Genomic DNA, 20,570 nt, shown 5'->3' on the forward strand with positions numbered 1-20,570 from the left:
CTGCAGTTTATCCACTTATAGTGATGTATAATTATCTATATTAGATTTTGAATCGATGCATATAATGATTGGGCTAAATTTACGAGATGTAGACTTAACGGTTGGTTGGTTGAGCCAGTATTGTCTTACATTTTAGTTCTATAACCACAGGCTCTAAAATGCTTACCAATATCAATTAATTCAGAGTTTGAAATCAGTATGTCAATCACTTTTTGTTTATGGTAAACGTATAGAGGTCTCAACTTGTTGGATCAGTAAAGCCAGGAGCATCGACTTCCATAGTGGGGCCCTCCTTCAGCTGGGGTGAATTTTGGGATATTAAATTTAGCACTTTCCACACTGCAGTATAAAACAGTCATCAGATCATACAACAGCCCAGTGAAATAAGGGAGCCTGTTATAAAATATGATATGTACTCATAATGGGACTCTCAGTGTGCAATATGTAGGGTGAATTTCCTCGGGGCTTCTCCCACTCTGCTGCTGTAACTTCAGTGGAAATCCCATTTGCGCATGTGAGTAGTGGTGGCAGAGCGGGAGAAACCCCAAGGAAATTCACTCCCAAATTGCAGCATCAAAATACTGGTATTTGCCCTTGGGCTTAAGGAGGAGGAAGGGAGGGAAAACTGAGTTTCCCTTGGCTTGCTGCTGTGCCGACTAAACAGTGGAATTTGCAAACTACATGGATGTGTTTACAGGCTGGACATTCATTCTTGTCTGCTGTCCAGTGATGACAGCATTGGTTTGGGGAGGGAAAAGATAAAAACTCCAGAAACATTAGCACATCTGTCAAAAAGAAACATGCAGACTCACTTAGACGGTTCATGTTGCAATAATTAGTGTAGCCTATTTCAAGGCCTGAAATATCTTTGCAACCAAAAGAGTGAAATTGCATCAGTGAAATAAGGCTCCAGTACTGAATGTTATCACAGTGGAAAGACTGTGAAATGCTATTAAACAGAAAATTAGAGGTGATAATAATTAATTTAACAATTGAAATCTCAAGCTTTGAGGGTGGTAATTTTTATTTTTATTTTCAGTTAGAGGGAAATAGCCAAGCCATTGTAACATCAGAGGGATTGTCTTTTATATTATTGCAGCTTTGTAAGTATAAAATGGTTTGGTGCATTCAGTGAAGCTGGGGTTGATTATTTTGAGTTGAGTTTTAAAAAAAACATTGCTGCATTTTATTGTAGTGGCACTTACTACTTCTACAACAACAACTTGCATCTTTAACGCAGCAAAACATCCCAAGTTGCTTCAGAGGTGCAAGAAAAATAGACGCTCAGCCAAAAGATTAGGAGGTTACTTTTTCTATTGCCCATCTGCTTATGGAAATGACTGATATTGAATTATAAATATGTAAGAATTCAGGATGGAGTATTCTAGTGCAATTCATGTTGTGGTGTAGAGGGGAATTATAAAGAATTATATTCAATGTTCTTGGGGCATTTCAGACACTGTTGACCATGATTTGTACAGAAAAGTAAATTTAAACCAAATATTACTAATAACTTGCTTACACAAAGAAAGATCAATTTTTGGAATAATATGCCAAGGAGCATATTAGAGACAAAAGAAATACAGGCAATACGCAGTTGAAGACTGTAATGGAAGAGTTGGGGTACTGGAACGATGAGTTTCAATAGCTTGTAATGGCCATTTCTTGTTCCTAACTCTTCCTACATTGTTAAATGATAGGAAAAATATCTGATAAAATACAGTGCACTATCTGAGCACCACCATTCCTTCAACTTTGTTGGTCTGTTTTATTACTAGTACAAGACGTGTAAAGATGGCAGCGTGCTAGGTGTGACTGTGACAAGAATTGCACTCCTGACCCACTGTCAGGCTCTGACTCAGGCCTGTGCATATACAGAAGGTAAGGGTTCCTTTCCCTTTTTATACTTCTTACAGTAAGTGATATATTGGCTGCCATGTAACTCTACCTTCTGTAAGTGATGAGGCACTGACGTCCTTGCAATGAAATGGTGGAACTTTATGTTTTAGCTGTTTCAATATTCTGTAGCAGATTTTAATTTTAACTAATTTTAACTATATTGACAAACTGAGAAAAAAAATGACCAGAAATTGTGCAGATCATTTGTCTGGGTAAGGTAGTTTTACTGATTTTGACCACCACATGTTATGCTTTTGTAATGCTCCTCCTCTTCCCTTCCTCCTCTTTCCTTTCCCACCCCTTCCCATCACTTTCTACTTCTGTTTCCATCTCATTGTGTACATTCCTATATTTTTAAATTTTGATTTCATATGTGTATGCATACAATCTCTAGTAGAGGAGATACATAGAAACAGTAAGAAACTGCAAATTTGGGCACTTCAGTTGGCTTCAGTCTGTTAGGTTAAGGAGGGGAATATTATTTTGGGTTCCCATTCCTGATCGCCTCTGGTGACACTTGCTGGAAAGCACACGTGTTGATATTGGCTGAGGACAGGATCAGGCTCAGCTGTGATGTCCTTACTCTCGAATACCCTGTCAACACTCGCTGTCTTAACTCACTTAAAGAATGGCCATTTGGGCAGGATACCAGAGGACAACTAGTGTCGTGAAACTGTAGGTCAGCACAAGTGGTAAGAGAGGAATTGAGGGAGGAGGGGGAGAAAATTGGCAAAATAAGAAACACCAAGAAAAGCCTATCCTTGATTCTGGGGACAACAGAAGATCTCGATCCGATTAAATTGCAGGCTAGTAACAAATGCATTGATGACTCTATTGACTCGCTCATCTGCTGTTCTCATTTGTGACTGAATCAGAAGAAATTGCTAAAATGGCTTGCTAACTGAAAGTGGAGAAATGTGGAAATTATTTTATTAAATGTTGCCATTCCTCAATGTGTGATGGTAATTTTAGAATGATATAGGATGCTAATATTATGCAAATATCAATTGTGTAGTTTCTAGGTCCTGCAAAATAAGCTACCTTTTAACTACAGTTTTAAAAGTCAGTTTTTTGTAGTTGTAATGTGACATTTCTTGGTACCTGTTCAGGGTTGACTTTAAATCAATAACGAATAGGAGATTCAAGTGACATGCCCTTCCCTGGGAGCTCAACAGTCCCTATCTAATTGAAAATAGTAGGAGCTTGCAATGTGACTCCTTTGAAAAATTGCATAGCACGATCTAAATGACATGTATTCTTCCTTGTAGTCTTCATTAGTTCTGTTTTGTGTCTGTTTTGACTCAATATTATTTTTGTAGTCCCTATTGTTATTAAACTGAATAAAATATTTACAGCAATCTGGTGCCACAGTGTTTTCGTGAAAAATGACATGCTGAGGTGTCAAAATAATGTTTACTAATTAATCAACAATAAAATTGGCACAGTTATTTTATGTTTGGTGGTTTATACTTCTATGAATGACCACTGGAACTTCATGATGCATTAGCATCATGTGCTAATGCACAAATCCCCCAAATGAATCAAAAGCCTATCTGTAGTTCGCCAAATTTTGGTGATTAAGCCAAGAATATCTTCATAATTGTTGTATAAATAAAATACACATTAGGAATAGTGGCTTACAAAAAATGAACATCTCTGATTTCTAAAAACTGCCAATCCCAATGCATATGCTCTAAGCATTGGCCTTATTATGAAGTCTTCTTTAAAATCATTACCCTCCAAAACAAATTTAAATCATCCCTAATACTTCAAAATGAATGAGAACAATCTTGCTGAAGTATATATGACTATTAAAAATAAATAGTCTTTAAAAATTATTATAGGGCTCAGCAAGTTTAACCAGAAGGCCCCAAGTTCATCTCTGGCCTGTGCAGAGTAGGTGAACTCGGAAGGGCAACTCAACAATTTTCCTTGGTGTAGCTGGATTAGGGAGAGTAAAATAGAACAGGACTGCTGCTCATGACTGCTACTCAGTGACCCCTGCTGGATATGCACGTTTAAGACGACAAGGGAAGGCACAAGCTGCCCTCTGGTAGATTGAGCTGCCGACAGTCACCGGCGAGATTTGTACATGAATAATGACCACTTGGGTGAGGTATTGGAGGATGCCTAGCACCTTACCCCAACAAGGAGTTAACACTTTTACAAATCATTGCTCTCAACTCTCTTACCAGAAAGGCTGTTTTGAAATTCTGTGTCTTGACTGTGTCTAGTGTTGGAGGGATAGTGTCTAGTGATGGAGGGATAGTCACGCAAACTGTTGAATGGTGGGGAAGTTGGAAATCTCTGGCGACATCATCAAATCTTGTCTGATATGTGAGAAATGGCATCTCCAATCAGGAGGCAGGGCACAATATTTATTCTTGTTTTAATTGTAGAGCTATGTTTTTGATACATAGACTTTAGAGCCTTATCCTGGAACATTCTAGCAAAAGACAGATAGATAATGGGGAAAATTCTTATGAAAGCTTCTGTTTTAAAATATTATCTCCCAAGTAACCTGAACCAAAATACATAGAAGCAGTCCTCCCTGGTGGCTGATGTGTAAAAGTATCATGTGCTGGTACTGCGCCAGTTCAATCCTTGTTTTGTGCTGAGTTAGCCAGTCTTAATTGGTGAGGCAAGGGAGCCACTACATTCGTTCCTCATTGTTCCCAGGCAAAAAAAAGAAAAATGTTTTGTGGCTGCTGCTAATGATCATTCTGTGACTTTCCCTGCTTTAAGTATCTGTCAATGGGTGCAGACAAGAAACAGTGAAACAAGAACTGGGTTACCCTTGGCTGTAACAAAACCATAGTTGAATCATACCCGTGGGCATACAGTATCCAGCCTCACACAAACAACGACCATTGAACTAAGATACCAAGGAGCTGCCAGTCTCATTGCATAACCCTCTTCAGGAGAGGATGGATATGGAGAGAAAATTGGAGGGAAAAGCAAATAGGTGGCATTTAGATTTGAAATGAAAATTTATAGGAATATACCCTCTGCCTTTCTTTTTCCCCTTTTAAAAGCTTTATTTTAACTGAGAAAGTCTTGTCTGTCTTAAACAGCGGAAACCATTGTGAATGTATTGGATTTTAAGAAAGATGTTGGCTTGTGGCATGGTATTCTTACGGTAAGATCTTTTTTTTAATATATAAATAGCAAATCTAAGATGTAAAACTATATGTAGGTGCATTTGTTGGAAGGCTTCTGTCAGCAGATTGTGGGTTTTATCTGACTGAGAGAATTGATCTCGCATCATGGGAACATAAGAATTTTCAAGAGCAGGAAAAGGCCATTAGGCCCAACAAGACTTTTTTCAGATATCAACACTCCCTTACTGGCTTTCTCACCACAGCCTTCAATCTCATCTCTTTTCAGAAATACTAATGCTAACACCTCAGTGAAGTTTTGGAGATGAAGAGTGGTGTCCTTTGGATCAGTGATTGTAATAAGGCATTAATAAGTGGCCCTAAGAAATTATTGTCTCCTTAACCAGTGGGAGGAGGTCCATGTGGACTATAAACACCAGCGTTAGACCATTTGGGCCGAATGGCCTGTTCTTGTGCTGTAGATTGTATGCAATTCTATGTAACTGTGGTTTCCAGAGCCTAGCTGCAAAAGGAGATATGCCATTTGGTATCTAAATTCAGATTAGTGCCAAGCTATTAAAATATATGGCCTGTAGATTTCAAACCTGAATACGAAGCTAAATTCTCAAAGTAAAACTAATTGCTTCATGACATTACTTAATTTTTGCCCTCTCCATTTTGTAGGTGAAGAGTACTGAGCAGCGTCACGTGTCTGTCAGCTCCTCACATTGAAGCCACCTTTATACATTTTCAGTTCTGTCACCTTTTTCTGTCGGTGGTTTTCTCCTTACAGGAATGTTATTTATACACAGAGTTAGCTCTCAGGTACAATAAACACTGAAGTTTTCATTTTCAGGCAATAGGTGTCACCGTTAAACTTACAATAAGCAACTTTTACTAATAAAAATGGCAGAGCAGACTCGATGGGCCAAATGTCCTCTTCCTGTGCTCTTATGTTCCTGTGACCTTGAATGATCATAGGTTTTGTTTTGCCATTATAAAACAGTGGCAGTCACTTTTCTAACCCTCCAGTCATTACTTTAACTCAACTGCAGTTATTATTTGTGCATTATAAGTTATAAACAGCTTTCATTATCATTGTGTTTAGATTTTCATGATCATCAATATTCAATTGCTTCATTAAATTTGATCTTTGGATTTTAGTTGAGTTGTAGGCTGCAACACTTTCAATCACATGTCAAAATGGCATGATTGGAATGAAAACTGAAGAGAAGTCAGAGTGGGTGCTTTACACAAGAAGCGGGTGTCCTCCACACTGGAGATGGCATGGTTTTTTTTTTAAAAAGAGAAAGGCGGGAAGATATAAAATATTGCATCGCACAGACATGTCAAGTTTCCCTGCACTCCAGAAGTGATGCATTGTGCGTAAAGCACTTTGCAACATTTGTGTTGCATCATTTTGACGTGATAAAAGCGTGTATAAATGCAATTATTCACCAGTTTTAAGAAAAAGAGCAGCAAGTAAGCTTATGGAAAAACTCAAAGAACAACAGATCTTAGGTGATCTATATTGTGGTATTTTCTATCATTATAATGCATGTATTTACATAGTACCTTGAAGCATTTCAAAGCACTGCACACAATGAACAACTATTGAAGTGTAATGACTGTTGTTATGCGCCAAACACGTTAAGTGCTATCAGGTTCATTACTGCCCACACTTGTACCTTTTTCACATTTTGTGTGCCCAAATTGTGTATAGAATTGGGAGTAGCTTTATTGGAGAATTTAGGAAAGGCAATAACTAACTTATTCTTTTGTAGTGGATTACCTTTTTCTGCTTCAGTCTTTCTCTTGTCATCTTTACATATGCTGCACTTTGGAAAATAATTAGCTTAATTGCAATAGTGCAGCTCCCATTCAAAAATCCAATTGATGAGAGATTTTCACTATTTGGAGATTAGCTACTAGGATACTAAAATAACTCTCTTAATTTTCAAGTAAAAGTGGATTGAAATAATTGTATTTAATGATGCGATAAGCCCGGAATAACACAGGATGTTTAGTGGCCTCAGCTTGTGATCCGGGGCCATGACATGTTTTGGCAAGTTGCCTTATTTGGAAAACATGCATGTCAAATGGCTATGAACAAAATAGATCCATTTCTATTACTGTGTTTTATTACATTGGATTGCACTGGTTAAACATTCTTAATGATTATAATGCTGGTGACAATTTGAAAGCACTTAGCATTTGTGCAGAGAATGGTGATTATGATGAAATGTATTATGAATCTGAAATGCATATTTATGAAACAAAAAAAGATCTTCTATTTCTAAGTAAATACTATATTTTCTTACCATGTTTTACTTTCCCCCCTCAGAGCGTTATGAACATGATGCATGTTATCAGTATTCCATATTCATTAATGAAGGTGAACCCCCTTTCATGGATACAAAAAGTCTATGCATATAAGGGTAAGTACTGATAATTCCATAAAAGGCATTGTTTCAAGAGCATATATGTTTGAGTGTTATTCTCTTATTTTCATTGCTAGAATATGAGAGCCTATTCTAGTTTTGATTGTTGATGTAATAAGATTGCATTCTGATCAAATCTGTGCAAAAGAATGTTAAGATTTGGGATTTATTTTAAAATTAAGAGCAAGTTCGGAGAAAATGAAGTTTGGAGAGAATGATGCATTTCATTCTATGTGATTCCAGCTAAAGTGGCTTGTGTGAAGTCTAGGGATATGCACTGGGCCTTGGTGGCACACAGAGACCAGCGAGACATTAACCTCACCTCACTACGGATGCTAATTGTAGCAGATGGAGCCAACCCTTGTAAGTAGCTACCTCCTTTATTATTCCTATTGCTTTAAAACAGAATGTAACGCTAATTATTTGGTATGTAGTCTGCAACAGTTTAACCCCAATGTAACATTTAAAGTGGTGTAAAGGATACGCTCAAGAGCACTTCAAAATAAGGGAATAGCACCTGTGATTTCCAGTACTATCACCTTGTGTGAGAATAGAAAGTGCCAACGAAATACTGCACTTAACTGTAGAAATCTCTGAATTTGCAAAATACTGCATCAACTAGGATTATTTTATACATAATCTCAAACTATGGGTTTTTGATAATGTGGGTTTTATTCTGATTATGAGCTATTTTTAATACACTCGTTAACTTTTTTTGCATAATCTTCTTTCTGTTTTAAATTAGTACAATTTGGCATGTATGGGAAAATGTTAGTGGTTGAATTAAAAATCTATTACAGTAGCTTGAGGGGGCGATGGGGTAGTGGGGGAGGATGGTGGTAAGGTGGTGCAGGTAGTGGTCCTTGGCTCTGGGCCCTGGGTTAGACTTACGCCCAAACTGATGGGGTGAAAGTCTTCACTCCCTGACTGCTGCAAGGATCCCAGATGTCAAGTGGATTTGGGCAGTTTCATCAGTGCAATGCCACCCATAGTTTGGTCCAATTGACACTCAGATGAAGATCTCATTAAGAGGGGCCACCAGGATAGTGGGGGGAATAGGGGAGGATTGACACTGGGGTCGCTTTCCTAAGTTTGAGGCATAACACGTTATGGGGGATTCTTTCTGCATTTAGAAACCGGGGTATTGATGTAGAAATTTTTAGTTTATTTCACTGGCAGTGAGTAGAAATACTAATTACTTCGGTTTTTGACTTTTGTGAATTTTTTATCTGGGTTTCTGCTGGTAAGGCCAACAAAATCTACTTGTGTAGATTTTAGTGAAAATTGTATTCAAATTAGTTTACTATTGTACTTGTAATGATTTAATTTCAACATTCAAACCTTGGTATTTTCACTTTCCCACAAGGAGGAATGAAATAAACAACTGAGCATTACTTCAGAGCTTTTTAATAGTTTATTGCTCCGGTGCTTCTCAGCAAGTTATGGGTGAGCAGCGCAGTTTTAAAGCTTAATATTAGTTGGTGGGGTGGGTTTTTATTCTCTGGTGGAACTTGTGCTCCAGTCACCTCTGACCAACGGCAACATCGAACCAGTTGATAAACCAATTGCACCAAAATCCACGTTGCAAAAAAAATTCTTTCAAACAGTTTAGCTGCCCCATTCTTGAATTAACTCCAGCTCAGTGTAACATTACCGTACCATTCTCTGAAAGCTCATTAACGAGGAATTAACAGCCATAAGCAGCAATGGCAGACATTTTCAAAATAAATCTCACCAATTTTACTCTAATTTTTTGGGATGAAGCAATGGAAAGTAGGGAGTGATGCAGAGATTTTAAAAAAAACTGGGAATTACAACTCCCTATTTTCCACCAGCTTTTAATGGTGATTTTTGCCATTTTTGTCATTAAACCGAGCCGGAAACATCCCCTAATGAGGTTTAACTTCCTCTGGTAATTTGTAAAAATCCTTTGCTTGCTATTTTAATGTGGTTGTTAATCTGTTTATAGTATCATATTAACCAGTCTGCTTTCATGGAAATTGTTGGGACAGCATACAGGGAACATTACTCTGCATTGGTCAACTGAAAATGCTTGATGCCAAAAGTGCCTTATTCCACATCACATCCTTCACATTGACAACATAAATAAATTACTTTCTCTTTGTCTGTCTCTCTGAAATTTTACAGTACAAAATGCACTGTCCATCATGTGAAAGAACACAAAGATTCCACTTTTTCTATTTAAAGGAATATTATATAAATGCACATATATTGTAAGTCATTGTAAAGTTTGCACATTTGTGGAAAGTTACATTTGATACATTGGTACCTTGGCATTGCAACTTTGACCATGCATGAGTTAGCATGGCTCACTTATTGGCATTCTTGCCTGAGTCATGAGAATTATGGGTTCAATTCCCACTACTGATTTGAGTACATAATGTAGACTGAGTTCTGTGAAGTACTGAGGGAATGCTGCATTGTTAGAGGTGCCAACTTTTCGATGAGACATTGAACCGGGGTCCTGTCTGCCTGCTCAGATGGGTGTAAAAATCCCATAGTGTTAATCAAAAGAGCCAGGAGTCCTCCTAGTGTCCTGGACAGCATTCTTAACTCGAATAATACTACCAAAAATGGATTTGTTTGTGAGACATAGAAACTGGCGTAGTCTGTTCAACCCCTTGAGCCTGTTCCGACATTGAATGAGATCATGAATGATCTGTATCTCAACTCCATTTACCCGCCTTTTCTCCATTTCTATATTGATACCCTTACCTAACAAAAATCTGTCCATCTCAGTCTTGAAAATTTTGATTGACCCAGCATCCACAGCCCTTTGGAGGGGAAAGAGTTCCAGATTTCCACTGTTCTTTGTATGGAAAAGTGATTCCGGATTTCACTCCTAAATGGCCTAGCTCTAATTTTAAGATTACGTCCCTTGTTTTGGATCCCTCCACCAGAGGAGATAATTTCTCTGTATCTATCCTCTTGAATCCCTTAATCATTTTTAATACCTTGATTATATCAACGCTCAACCTTCTATGAATATACTGGAATACAAACCAAGTTTATGCATCTTGTTCTCATAATTTAACCCTTTTAAGATGTGCATTCTTTGCCTTGGGAGTGGTTAAGATAAGGGGTTTGTTTTTTTGTTAGATATTCAGGAAAGGCCCCTGACCACGTAGGACTTTCCCAGCAGTGGGTGAAAGTCATAAATCACAAGTTCTGACTGACGTGTGCCATGGCTATTTTACTTGGTTGTGGGGCAGGGGTGGGGGGGTTCTGTCAGGGTAGAGGGATTCATTTGCAATATGCTAATATGGGAAAGCCTCTTTTCAAGTGAGTAGACCTATTGGGTGTGGAGTTGGCTCTGCAAGAAATATAAAGCAAGTTGTGGTCATGGTGGCCTCTGGGACTATTGTCTAAATTTCAACCTCTTCAGATAACCTACTCGTTGTTAAAGTAAGTTCTATACAATTACCTAGCGTTTAGTTCTCACTTGGCAAAAAGAAAAGGACATGAATAGGACTTGCACTAACGAAAGGTCATCGACCTGAAACGTTACCTCTGTTTCTCTCTCCACAGATGCTGCCTGACCCGTTGAGTATTTCCAGCATATTCTGTTTTTATTTCAGACTTAGGAAATCTGCAGTATTTTGCTTTAGTTTGAGAAAGTTGTATTCTGTTTTAAATTGATCCCCAAATTCAAAAAAAGTTTGATGAATTTTATGAATGTTTTGTTTATTAGGGTCCATTTCTTCCTGTGACGCATTCCTTAATGTCTTCCAAAGCAAAGGATTGCGTCCTGAAGTAATCTGTCCTTGTGCCAGTTCACCAGAGGCTCTTACAGTAGCTATCCGCAGGTACGGCATTAAGATGCTTGACATACAAAGTAGTAAGTAATGAATGAGGAAGTAGGTTTTTATCTGTTTTAGTGCCACAGGAAGTGTTTTGATGAGAATCCAATGCAAGATGAACATGCATCTGTCAATTGGCAAGAAAATTTAGATATTAACTACATTGTAATTCATTGCTCGTCCTCTTAATACCCCCCACTTTCATCCTGCTTGGCCCCACACTGTCTTTCTAGCCTGGGGGTCTGACTGCAGATGCCTTCACAGCTGCCATCAATACTGTTCTGTATCAGGCAGAAGAAGACATATTGTCAATATTACTTGAAGAAAAATCATTATGCAGTTTGGTAAAGCGGAGTGAAGAGGTCAGTCCTGTTTCCTAAAAGGCCAGTAAGGGACAATATTTTTCTTTCTTCTTGTGATAAGAAGGATAAAAACTTGGAATCTGTACTGCTCTATTCAGTATTCCAGACATCAAAATAAAAATTGGAATCATCCCAATCAAATAAATAGAATTGAGCGATTATTCATTTTTCTAGGAACATTGATTTTTCTTCCTCCTGAGATGGAGCACTGAACACTTCAAGTGCATTCAATCTAGAGGCTGAAACTAACTGATGGCAGAGCTGGGTAATTAAGAATGTCCTTTGGGACTCAGATTTAAACTCGAGATTTCTAAATTAGGTGACTAAGTGCTTACCAAGTAACTAGTTTTGTTTTGGAATGGGGGAATTTGACACACTTGAACAATCACTGTGCTACTGTCTGATTATCAGTTTTCACGTTAACAACATTCTTCTATAAATCTTTCTTTTAAAAATGTACTTGAGATTCTCTTCATGAAGTTTTAAATGTGTGAATATATTTTAGGCCAACTGATGATACCAACCAGCCTCCTGGCCGAGGTGTCCTCTCTATGCACGGCCTGAGCTACGGGGTGATAAGAGTGGACTCTGAAGAGAAACTGTCTGTCCTGACTGTGCAAGATGTTGGAATGGTGATGCCTGGAGGTATGGATTGATGGAATAAATTTATCTTGCTTCCTGTTTTATCAAATCAACATGGAGATTAAGTTAATCAGTGCTTATCTTTTCTCATTCTTTCTAAAAAAAAAGAATTGTGAATTATTAAAAAATCTCTGAATTATTAAATTCTTTAAAATGTGGTGTACATATATCAAATGTAGCAACAGTTTCCTTGCTCTTAGAGGCGCATAAGAACAGGAGTGTAGGCCATTCAGCCCCTCGAGCCTGGACCGCCATTAAGTGAAATCATGGCTGATCTGTATCCTAACTCCATCCACCCGAATTGGCTCCGTATTCCTTAATACCCTTGGCTAGCAAAGATCTATCTCAGATTTAAAGTTATTAATTGAGCTACTTGGTTACTTACTCAAAAAATTCAATTAGGTTTGTTGGGAATGATCTACCCTTTACAAATCCATGTAGGCTCTCTCTAATCAGATCAAATTTCTCGAAGTTCTCAGTCACTCTGACCTTAATTATAGATTCCAATAACGACCCCACAACAGATGTTAGACCAGTAGGTCCATAAATTTCTGTTTTTTCTCTCTCACCTTTCTTAAATAATGGAATTACATTTGCAATTTTTTAATTCCTGAATTGAGAGAGCTTTGGAAGATTATGGCTAAAGCATCTGCAATTTCCTCACCTACTTCCTTTAAAACCCTGGGGCGGAAACCATCAGGTCCTGAGGATTTGTCAGTCTTTAGCACCATTATTTTTTCTCATACTATTTTCTTGCTTACATTAACTTTAGTGAGTTCCAGTCCTTGATTCATTATTAGTTTCCCTGGAATGTCAGGGATATTATCCTCTTCCTCTACTGTGAAGACTGACACACAGTAATTATTCAACAAATCTGCCATCTCCTTATTTTCATTTGCAATATTACCCACATCTGTTTTTAAAGGGCCCACATTACCCTTGACTACCCTTTTCCTTCTAATATAATTGTAAAAACCTTTTGTGTTAATCTTGATCTCCCTCACAAGTTTCTTTTCGTATTCCTTTTTACAGCTCTTGTTATCTTTTTGTCTTTTGCTGTTCTTTATATTTCTCCCAGTCGTCTGGGTTTACACTATTCTTTGCACTTATAGGAGAGTGATGCTTCTTGAATACAGTTTGATGTTAATTAAGTTTGGAGGTTGGATTTTTCACTTTATTTAGCAGAGAAGCCTTTTATATAAATAACTTCATTCAAGTTTTGTTATGCTAGTGTGACATTAACTTGATAATGATGTGATACTTAATCGGCTTCCATTTAGAAAATTGAAAACTGCATTTCTTCGTTTACATTGGTGCAAAGGTAAAGGATTTCTCGGAGTAACTGGAGAGGAACTTGGAAAGGGAGGGGGATGAATTCAGTTGTCATGGTCCATGTTGGGGCCAGTGACATAGCGAAGAAAAGGAAGACGATCCTGCAAAGGGAAAATCGGAAGTTAGGAACTAACAGACCAAGGAAAGGAGTATGGGTAATATAAACGGTCGGGGAACAAATACAGTTATATAATATGAGTATAAAATGACTGTTAAAAATAAAGGACAATTAATAAAAATAAAATAAATTACCTGTACAGCAATGTGCACAGCATCTGAAACAAAACGGGGGAACTCGAAGCAATAATTCGTAGTGAGGAGCCAGATGTAGTAGAGATAACTGAAATATGGCTACATAAAGAACAGGACTGGCAGTTAAATATTACAGGATATAACATTTGGAAAGGATAGGGAAGGAAAAAGGGGGGTGGGGTAGCTGTACTAATTAAAGACAACATAATGGCAGTAGAAGAAAGGGACATAACTAACAGAAGGATAGAAACAGAATCCATATGGATTGAGACAAAGGATAAGAAGGGATTGATCATGTTAATAGGTATGTTCTACAGACCACCTAATAGTGGAAAGGAAGTGGAGGAAGAAATATGTCGACAAATACTCCGTTAATGGTAGGGCGTTGGGGAGAGTTATAGAACAAAGAGATCTAGGAGTACAGGTTCATAGCTCATTGAAAGTGGAGTCACAGGTGGATAGGGTGGTGAAGAAGGCATTCAGCATGCTTGGTTTCATTGGTCAGAACATTGAATACAGGAGTTGGGATGTCTTGTTGAAGTTGTGCAAGACATTAGTTAGGCCACACTTGGAATACTGTGTACAGTTCTGGTCACCCTATTATAGAAAGGATATTATTAAACTAGAAAGAGTGCAGAAAAGATTTACTAGGATGCTACCGGGACTTGATGGTTTGACTTATAGGGAGAGGTTGGATAGACTGGGACTTTTTTCCCTGGAGAGTAGAAGGTTTAGGGGTGATCTTATAGAAGTCTATAAAATAATGAGGGGCATAGATAAGGTCGATAGTCAAAATCTTTTCCCAAAGGTAGGGGAGTCTATAACGAGGGGGCATAGATTTAAGGTGAGAGGGGAGAGATACAAAAGGGCCCAGAGGGGCAATTTTTTCACTCAAAGGGTGGTGAGTGTCTGGAACGAGCTGCCAGAGGCAGTAGTAGAGGCGGGTACAATTTTGTCTTTTAAAAAGCATTTGGACAGTTACATGGGTAAGATGGGTATAGAGGGATATGGGCCAAGTGCAGGCAATTGGGACTAGCTTAGTGGTATAAACTGGGCGACATGGACATGTTGGGCCGAAGGGCCTGTTTCCATGTTGTAAACTTCTATGATTCTAAATATATGAATTGAGTAAAAGACGTTGAATAATAATCATGGGAAATTTCAACTACCCCCAAATAAACTGGCAAGAAGAGGTAGGGTGTGCACAGGACTCCTTTCTTATCCAATACGTAAGAAGCCCAACCAGAGAGGAATCACTGCTGGATCTAATAATGGGAAATGAGCCACAGCAGATAAGAGAAGTAAGGGGAACATCAAGTCAATAGTGATCATAACATAATAAAGTTTAAAATAATGATTGAAAAAGACCTGGTAAGACAAAGGTCAATGATTGGGGAAAAAAAGCTAATTTTGAGGGGATGAAAATGGAACTAGGTAAGGTGAACTGGAAAAAAATTGACAGACAAAGAGAAAGAACAGCAGTGGGAAATATTTAAAAAGGTGATCAATAGAATCCTCTAAAAAGCAAGAACAAACTAGCCAATAGTGAAACACCATGGATGAATAAAGAGATATGAGTAAAATAGAAACTGAAAAAGGCATACTCTAAGTACGTAGACAATAAAGGCGAGAATAACACAACGGAACATGAAGAGGTTAGGAACAAAATAAAAAAAACAATTAGGAAAGCAAAGAAGAACTACGAAATTAAGTTATCAAGGAATATAAAAAGAAATAGTAAAGTATTCTACTGACACATAAATAATGAAAGAAAAATCAGGATGGGGATAGGACCACTAAGGGATGCACAAGATAAACTCACTTCACCTGACGAAGGAGCAAAGCTCCGAAAGCTTGTGATTTCAAATAAAGCTGTTTTGCGATTCCTTACACAAGATAAACTCACAGGTAATGATAGGGAAATGGCCAAAATATTGAATAGTTACTTTGCCTCAGTATTTAACCAGGAGGCTAACAAGCTGGGCATGATATTAGAAGAAGAGATCAAAAATGATATAAAGATATTTAAGATAGAAAGGGGGGAGATAATTGATAAACTGATCAAACTTAGAGAGGATAAAACCCCTGGTCTGGATGGATTGCATCCACGCATACTAAAAGAAATTAGGGAAGAGATAGCAGAGACACTATTACATATATATAAAAATTCATAGAAAAGGGAATAGTGCTGGAGGACTGGCGGACAGCTAACGTGATTCCTATATATAAAAAGGGAGATGGAACATGTCCAGGGAACTATGGACCAGTTAGCTTAATGTCGGTGGTAGGAAAGATAATGGAATCTTTACTCAAAAATGTAATTGAAAAACATCTAGAAACCGAAAATATAATAGGGTAGTCAGCACAGATTTCAGAAGGGAAGGTCATGCTTGACCAACCTTACTGAATTATCTGAAGAAGTAACAGAAAGAGTAGACAAGGGTAATTTAGTAGATATAATATATTTGGATTTTCAAAAGGCCTACGATAAGATACTGCATGGTAGACTCATGACTAAGGTCAGAGCATGTGGAGTCAGGGGACAAGTAGCAGAATGGATAGCAAGCTGGCTACAAAACAGGAAACAGAGGGTATGGGTTAAGGGTAGTTACTCAGACTGGCGAAAGGTGGGAAGTGGTGTTCCACAGGGATCGATGCCGGGACCACTGTTGTTCACATTAACTATTTGGATTCTGGAATCGTAAGTACAATTTCAAAATTTGCAGATGACACCAAATTGGGGGGTGTGGTTAACACAAAGGAAGACTGCATCAAAATGCAAGAGGACATCAATAAACTTGCAGAATGGGTATGTAATTGACAAATGAATTTCAGTATAGATAAGTGTGAGGTGGTGCATTTTGATAGGAAGAATAAAGAGGCCACATACAGCTTGGATAATAAGAGTTTAAATGGGGTGGAGGAGTAGAAGGATCTGGGGGTACAGATACACAAATCACTAAAAGTAGCAACGCAGGTTATTAAGGCTATTAAAATTTTAAAAAAAGCAAACCTGGCACTGGGGTTCATTTCTAGAGGGATGGAATTGAAAAGTAGAGACGTTATGTTAAATTTGTGTGGAACCTTGGTTAGACCACACTTGGAATACTGTGAACAGTTCTGGTCTCCATATTATAAAAAGGATATAGAGGCAGTGGAGAAGGTGCAAAAAAGATTCACAAGGAAGATACCAAAACTGAGAGGATATACTTATCAGGAAAGGCTGAACAGGCTGAGGTTCTTTTCTCTAGAAAAGAGAAGGCTGGGGGTGACCTGATAGAGTTCTTTTAAGATAATGAAAGTTTTGATAGTGTAGACGTAGAGACAGTGTTTCCATTTGTGGGGGAGTCCAAAACTAGAGGTCATCAATATAAAATAGTCACTAATAAATCCAGTAGGGAATTCAGGAGAAACTTCTTTACCCAGAGAGTGGTAAGAATGTGGAACTCGCTACCACAAGGAGTAGCTGGGGCAAATAGCATAGATGCATTTAAGGGGAAACTAGATAAGCAAATGCGGGAGAAAGGACTAGAAGGATATGCTGATAGGGTTAGATGAAGAGGGGTGGGAGGAAGCTCACATGGAGGATAAACTCCTGCATGGACCAGTTAGGCCGAATGGCCTGTTTCTGTGCTGTGGACTCGATGTAACTCGATGTTTATTTTATAAATGTCCGAGTGAACATACTACAAAAGTTTAAATACAGGCTTTGTTCAAACTAATTTTTTTCATAATATACAACTGCGGATTTTTTTTTTTGTTTGCTTTAGAATATCCTCACACTGACTGAAAGTAAAGTAGCAATATCTCATCTGACACGACAGAGAATTACATAGAAATTACAATATAGAAACCAGCCATTTGGCCTAAACCAGTCCATGTTGCTGTTCATCCTCCATGATGCGTACCTATTGTATTAAACAAAACAACCTTGTGGCCTCTCTAGTCCCATTGTCTCAATCACCATATGGTGGAGGATCTAATTCAAAGATTTTTGGTTAGTTGATTCCTGCTACAGTTCATAGGCAAATATGTTATTGCTATTCAATTATATCTGCAATTGAATGAACTCCAGGACACTTATCCAATTGTATAGCTCATGCTATTCAGCTTCGAGCAGTTCTACTTCATAGATGGCTCAGCCATGGTCCCAGCAACACATAAGTCAACATGTTCCAAAGAATTTGATCATTTCCGTCTTTCCTTATCTTTATAATCTTCGGTGCCATTCTTAAACTGATACTTATCCACCTGGTTTTAAGAGTAAATTGAGTAAGCTGGCTGCTTTTGTTGGGATCTATTCCACATATCCATCAACACTTTGGGACTTTTTTTTTCTGATCTTTAATTTTAATTGAGACACATTAATTTTATTCTGTGGTCACAATCGTTTAAATAACCTCACTGTATCTATATTGTCCATGGCCATTAATTCAAATACTTGAAACATGTCTTCTCTGACTTTCTTCAATGAAAACAGTTCAGTTCGATGACTTTTATTGTAACGTAAGAAATAAAGAAAGTACTTGCATTTATATAGTGCCTTTCATATCCTCGGGCTATTCAAAGGTGCTTCACGTCCAAAAAGTTACTTTTTTTAAAAAAGTAGTCGCTATTATAATGTAGGCAAATTGCGGCAGCCAGTTTCCACACAGCAAGATTCCACAGACAGTTGTAAGATAATTGACTCGTTAATTTTTTTTGTCAGTGTTATTTAAAGGCTAAGTGTTGGCCAAAACACTGGGAGAACTTCCCTGCTCTTCAAATAGAGCAGGGGCCCTTTTTTCCCACCTAAGCATGCAAATGCGGCCTCTGTTCAATAACTGGTCCAAAAAGAGAACACCTCCGACCATGCGGCATATCCTAAATACTGCACCGAGGTGTGCTCAGATCCTGGAGTATGGCTTAGACCTATAAGTCTTGGAATCTTTGGATGTTCTCCAGTTCATCTGTGTCCATTTGAAGATATGGTGTGCGAATAGCTCTCAGTTTTCTATCTGTGTCCCTACCAATGAGTTATAAAGTATTAAAATAACCTGTTTTGACTTGGAATGAAAGGGTCTCAAGTTGCAGCGGAGTATTCGATTAGCCTCATTTCTAGTAATAGCAGCTTCACGTTGGCGGGATGATAATCGCTCTCCGTTCCTTTTACCTTTCCCATCAGTATACCTTTGTTTCATGTTTCATATATCAATGTTCATTACCCTCACATTTGTCTATATTTAAAATCAATTATGTAGCTCATTCGCTTAATTCATTCATGTCCTTTTCAAGCCTAGTGATCTCAGTTACACCAACCATTTAGTCATATAGCTTGGTGTCATTAGAATTGTATTATTTTATTTTAGAGGAACATCCTCATCCACATACTTAAGAATGGTGGAGACAGCAGGGTGCTCATTAGATGCTGCCTCCATTCCAGACCAAGCTTTTTTCTATTAATTCGCTGTTAATTCCATAAGCTTTAATCCTCTTTAACAGTGTCAAGCGGGCGTTCCTTCTGAATGCTTTCTGAAAATGAAGTTAGTTACATCCACTGGACGGCCCTCATACGCTCATTTAATTACCCCCTCAAAGAATTTTAGAAGATTTGGCTTTTATTTTTATAAAACCATATTAGCTATTACTTACAACCCATATAATGTTCCCAAGCATATTTTTTGCTATAAGATGGACTACCTGATCTATAATTCACATGTCCCTCCTGTTTTGAACATCCCTGAGGAGTCTGGTGAAATTTCCTGTGGAGATTTCAAGAGTATATTTTCCATTCCCATGCACTGGAAGCACAGATAATCAGGGGAGAGATCAAGGCCCACAAAATCGATGATAGTGTGTCACTGGGTAATTTCCAACTGAGCATGATAGTGACACACTATCATCTGGGGATGCAAGAGCGTTGTACTGCACCGGTGCACGAACCTCATTGGTATAAATAGTGTGGCAGACTTCCCAGCCTAGGATTTTCTGTTTGGTAACGCCTACAGCACAACGTCATTGATGTGCGTAAGTAAAAACAGCTACACCAAGAGCGCACAGGCAGGAGAAGTTAGTTCCTGGCCATCTTAGAGTTGTATGTCCAGTGACTTGGTGCCTTTTTTTGCTCGCTTGCCTCTTAAGGGTACACATCCCAAAATTTGGATCGGCTGCTCCGATTTTCCACTTCACCCATTAGATTCGCCTCCCGCACAAAACCACAGATGCAATCATATCTATGAATAATTATTCAAATGAACTGGCCAACATGGCTCCAGCATCGTGGCACAAAAAACTTTAATTGTGCTGGTAGCAGAAAATCAATCCTTTAATTCTGTGAGGCCCTTCATAACCCATGGTTTGCTGACTTCTAAGAAAAAATGTGGAATTATGTACCACCTTATTGGCTGGAATTTCCTGCAACGGCGTAACCAGCAAATTACACCAAAATTTATGCCGAAATTTGCACTGATCTTGCCGTCAGTAACTTACGTTGAAATTTCTTGAGACTCTCATTAGCACACATTAAAAACTGGCGCTAATGCAGGAAACTCACGTTCTTTTGCATACGGGTTGGCTTCAAACTATGTTAATGAGCGATAGAGGGTTCCGGCAGGAGTTTCGCTGAATTGACGCAAAAAACAAGGAAACTTGGGCGTAGCAGAAACACCCAAATTTTCTCAATCCTTTGCGCTGAAAATTGGCGTTATACAATGCTTAGACCATTGCTGCACTGAAAATTATGTG

General features: G+C 38.2%; 1 protein-coding gene across 4 annotated transcripts in view; it reads left to right on the forward strand.

Annotated features, from left to right (window-relative positions):
- LOC137344713 (disco-interacting protein 2 homolog C) overlaps positions 1-20,570 on the forward strand; it is a 515,123-nt gene that overhangs the window by 395,168 nt on the left and 99,385 nt on the right. For all 4 annotated transcript variants that reach the window (XM_068007846.1, XM_068007860.1, XM_068007854.1 and 1 more), the window contains 6 exons: positions 1,779-1,881; positions 4,974-5,038; positions 7,342-7,435; positions 7,682-7,801; positions 11,151-11,265; positions 12,127-12,266. In XM_068007846.1, the coding sequence (XP_067863947.1) occupies positions 1,779-1,881; positions 4,974-5,038; positions 7,342-7,435; positions 7,682-7,801; positions 11,151-11,265; positions 12,127-12,266 (637 nt within the window). The remainder of the gene's footprint in view (positions 1-1,778; positions 1,882-4,973; positions 5,039-7,341; positions 7,436-7,681; positions 7,802-11,150; positions 11,266-12,126; positions 12,267-20,570) is intronic.

The sequence above is a fragment of the Heptranchias perlo genome, chromosome 2, assembly GCF_035084215.1.
Source record: "Heptranchias perlo isolate sHepPer1 chromosome 2, sHepPer1.hap1, whole genome shotgun sequence".
NCBI lineage: Eukaryota > Metazoa > Chordata > Chondrichthyes > Hexanchiformes > Hexanchidae > Heptranchias > Heptranchias perlo.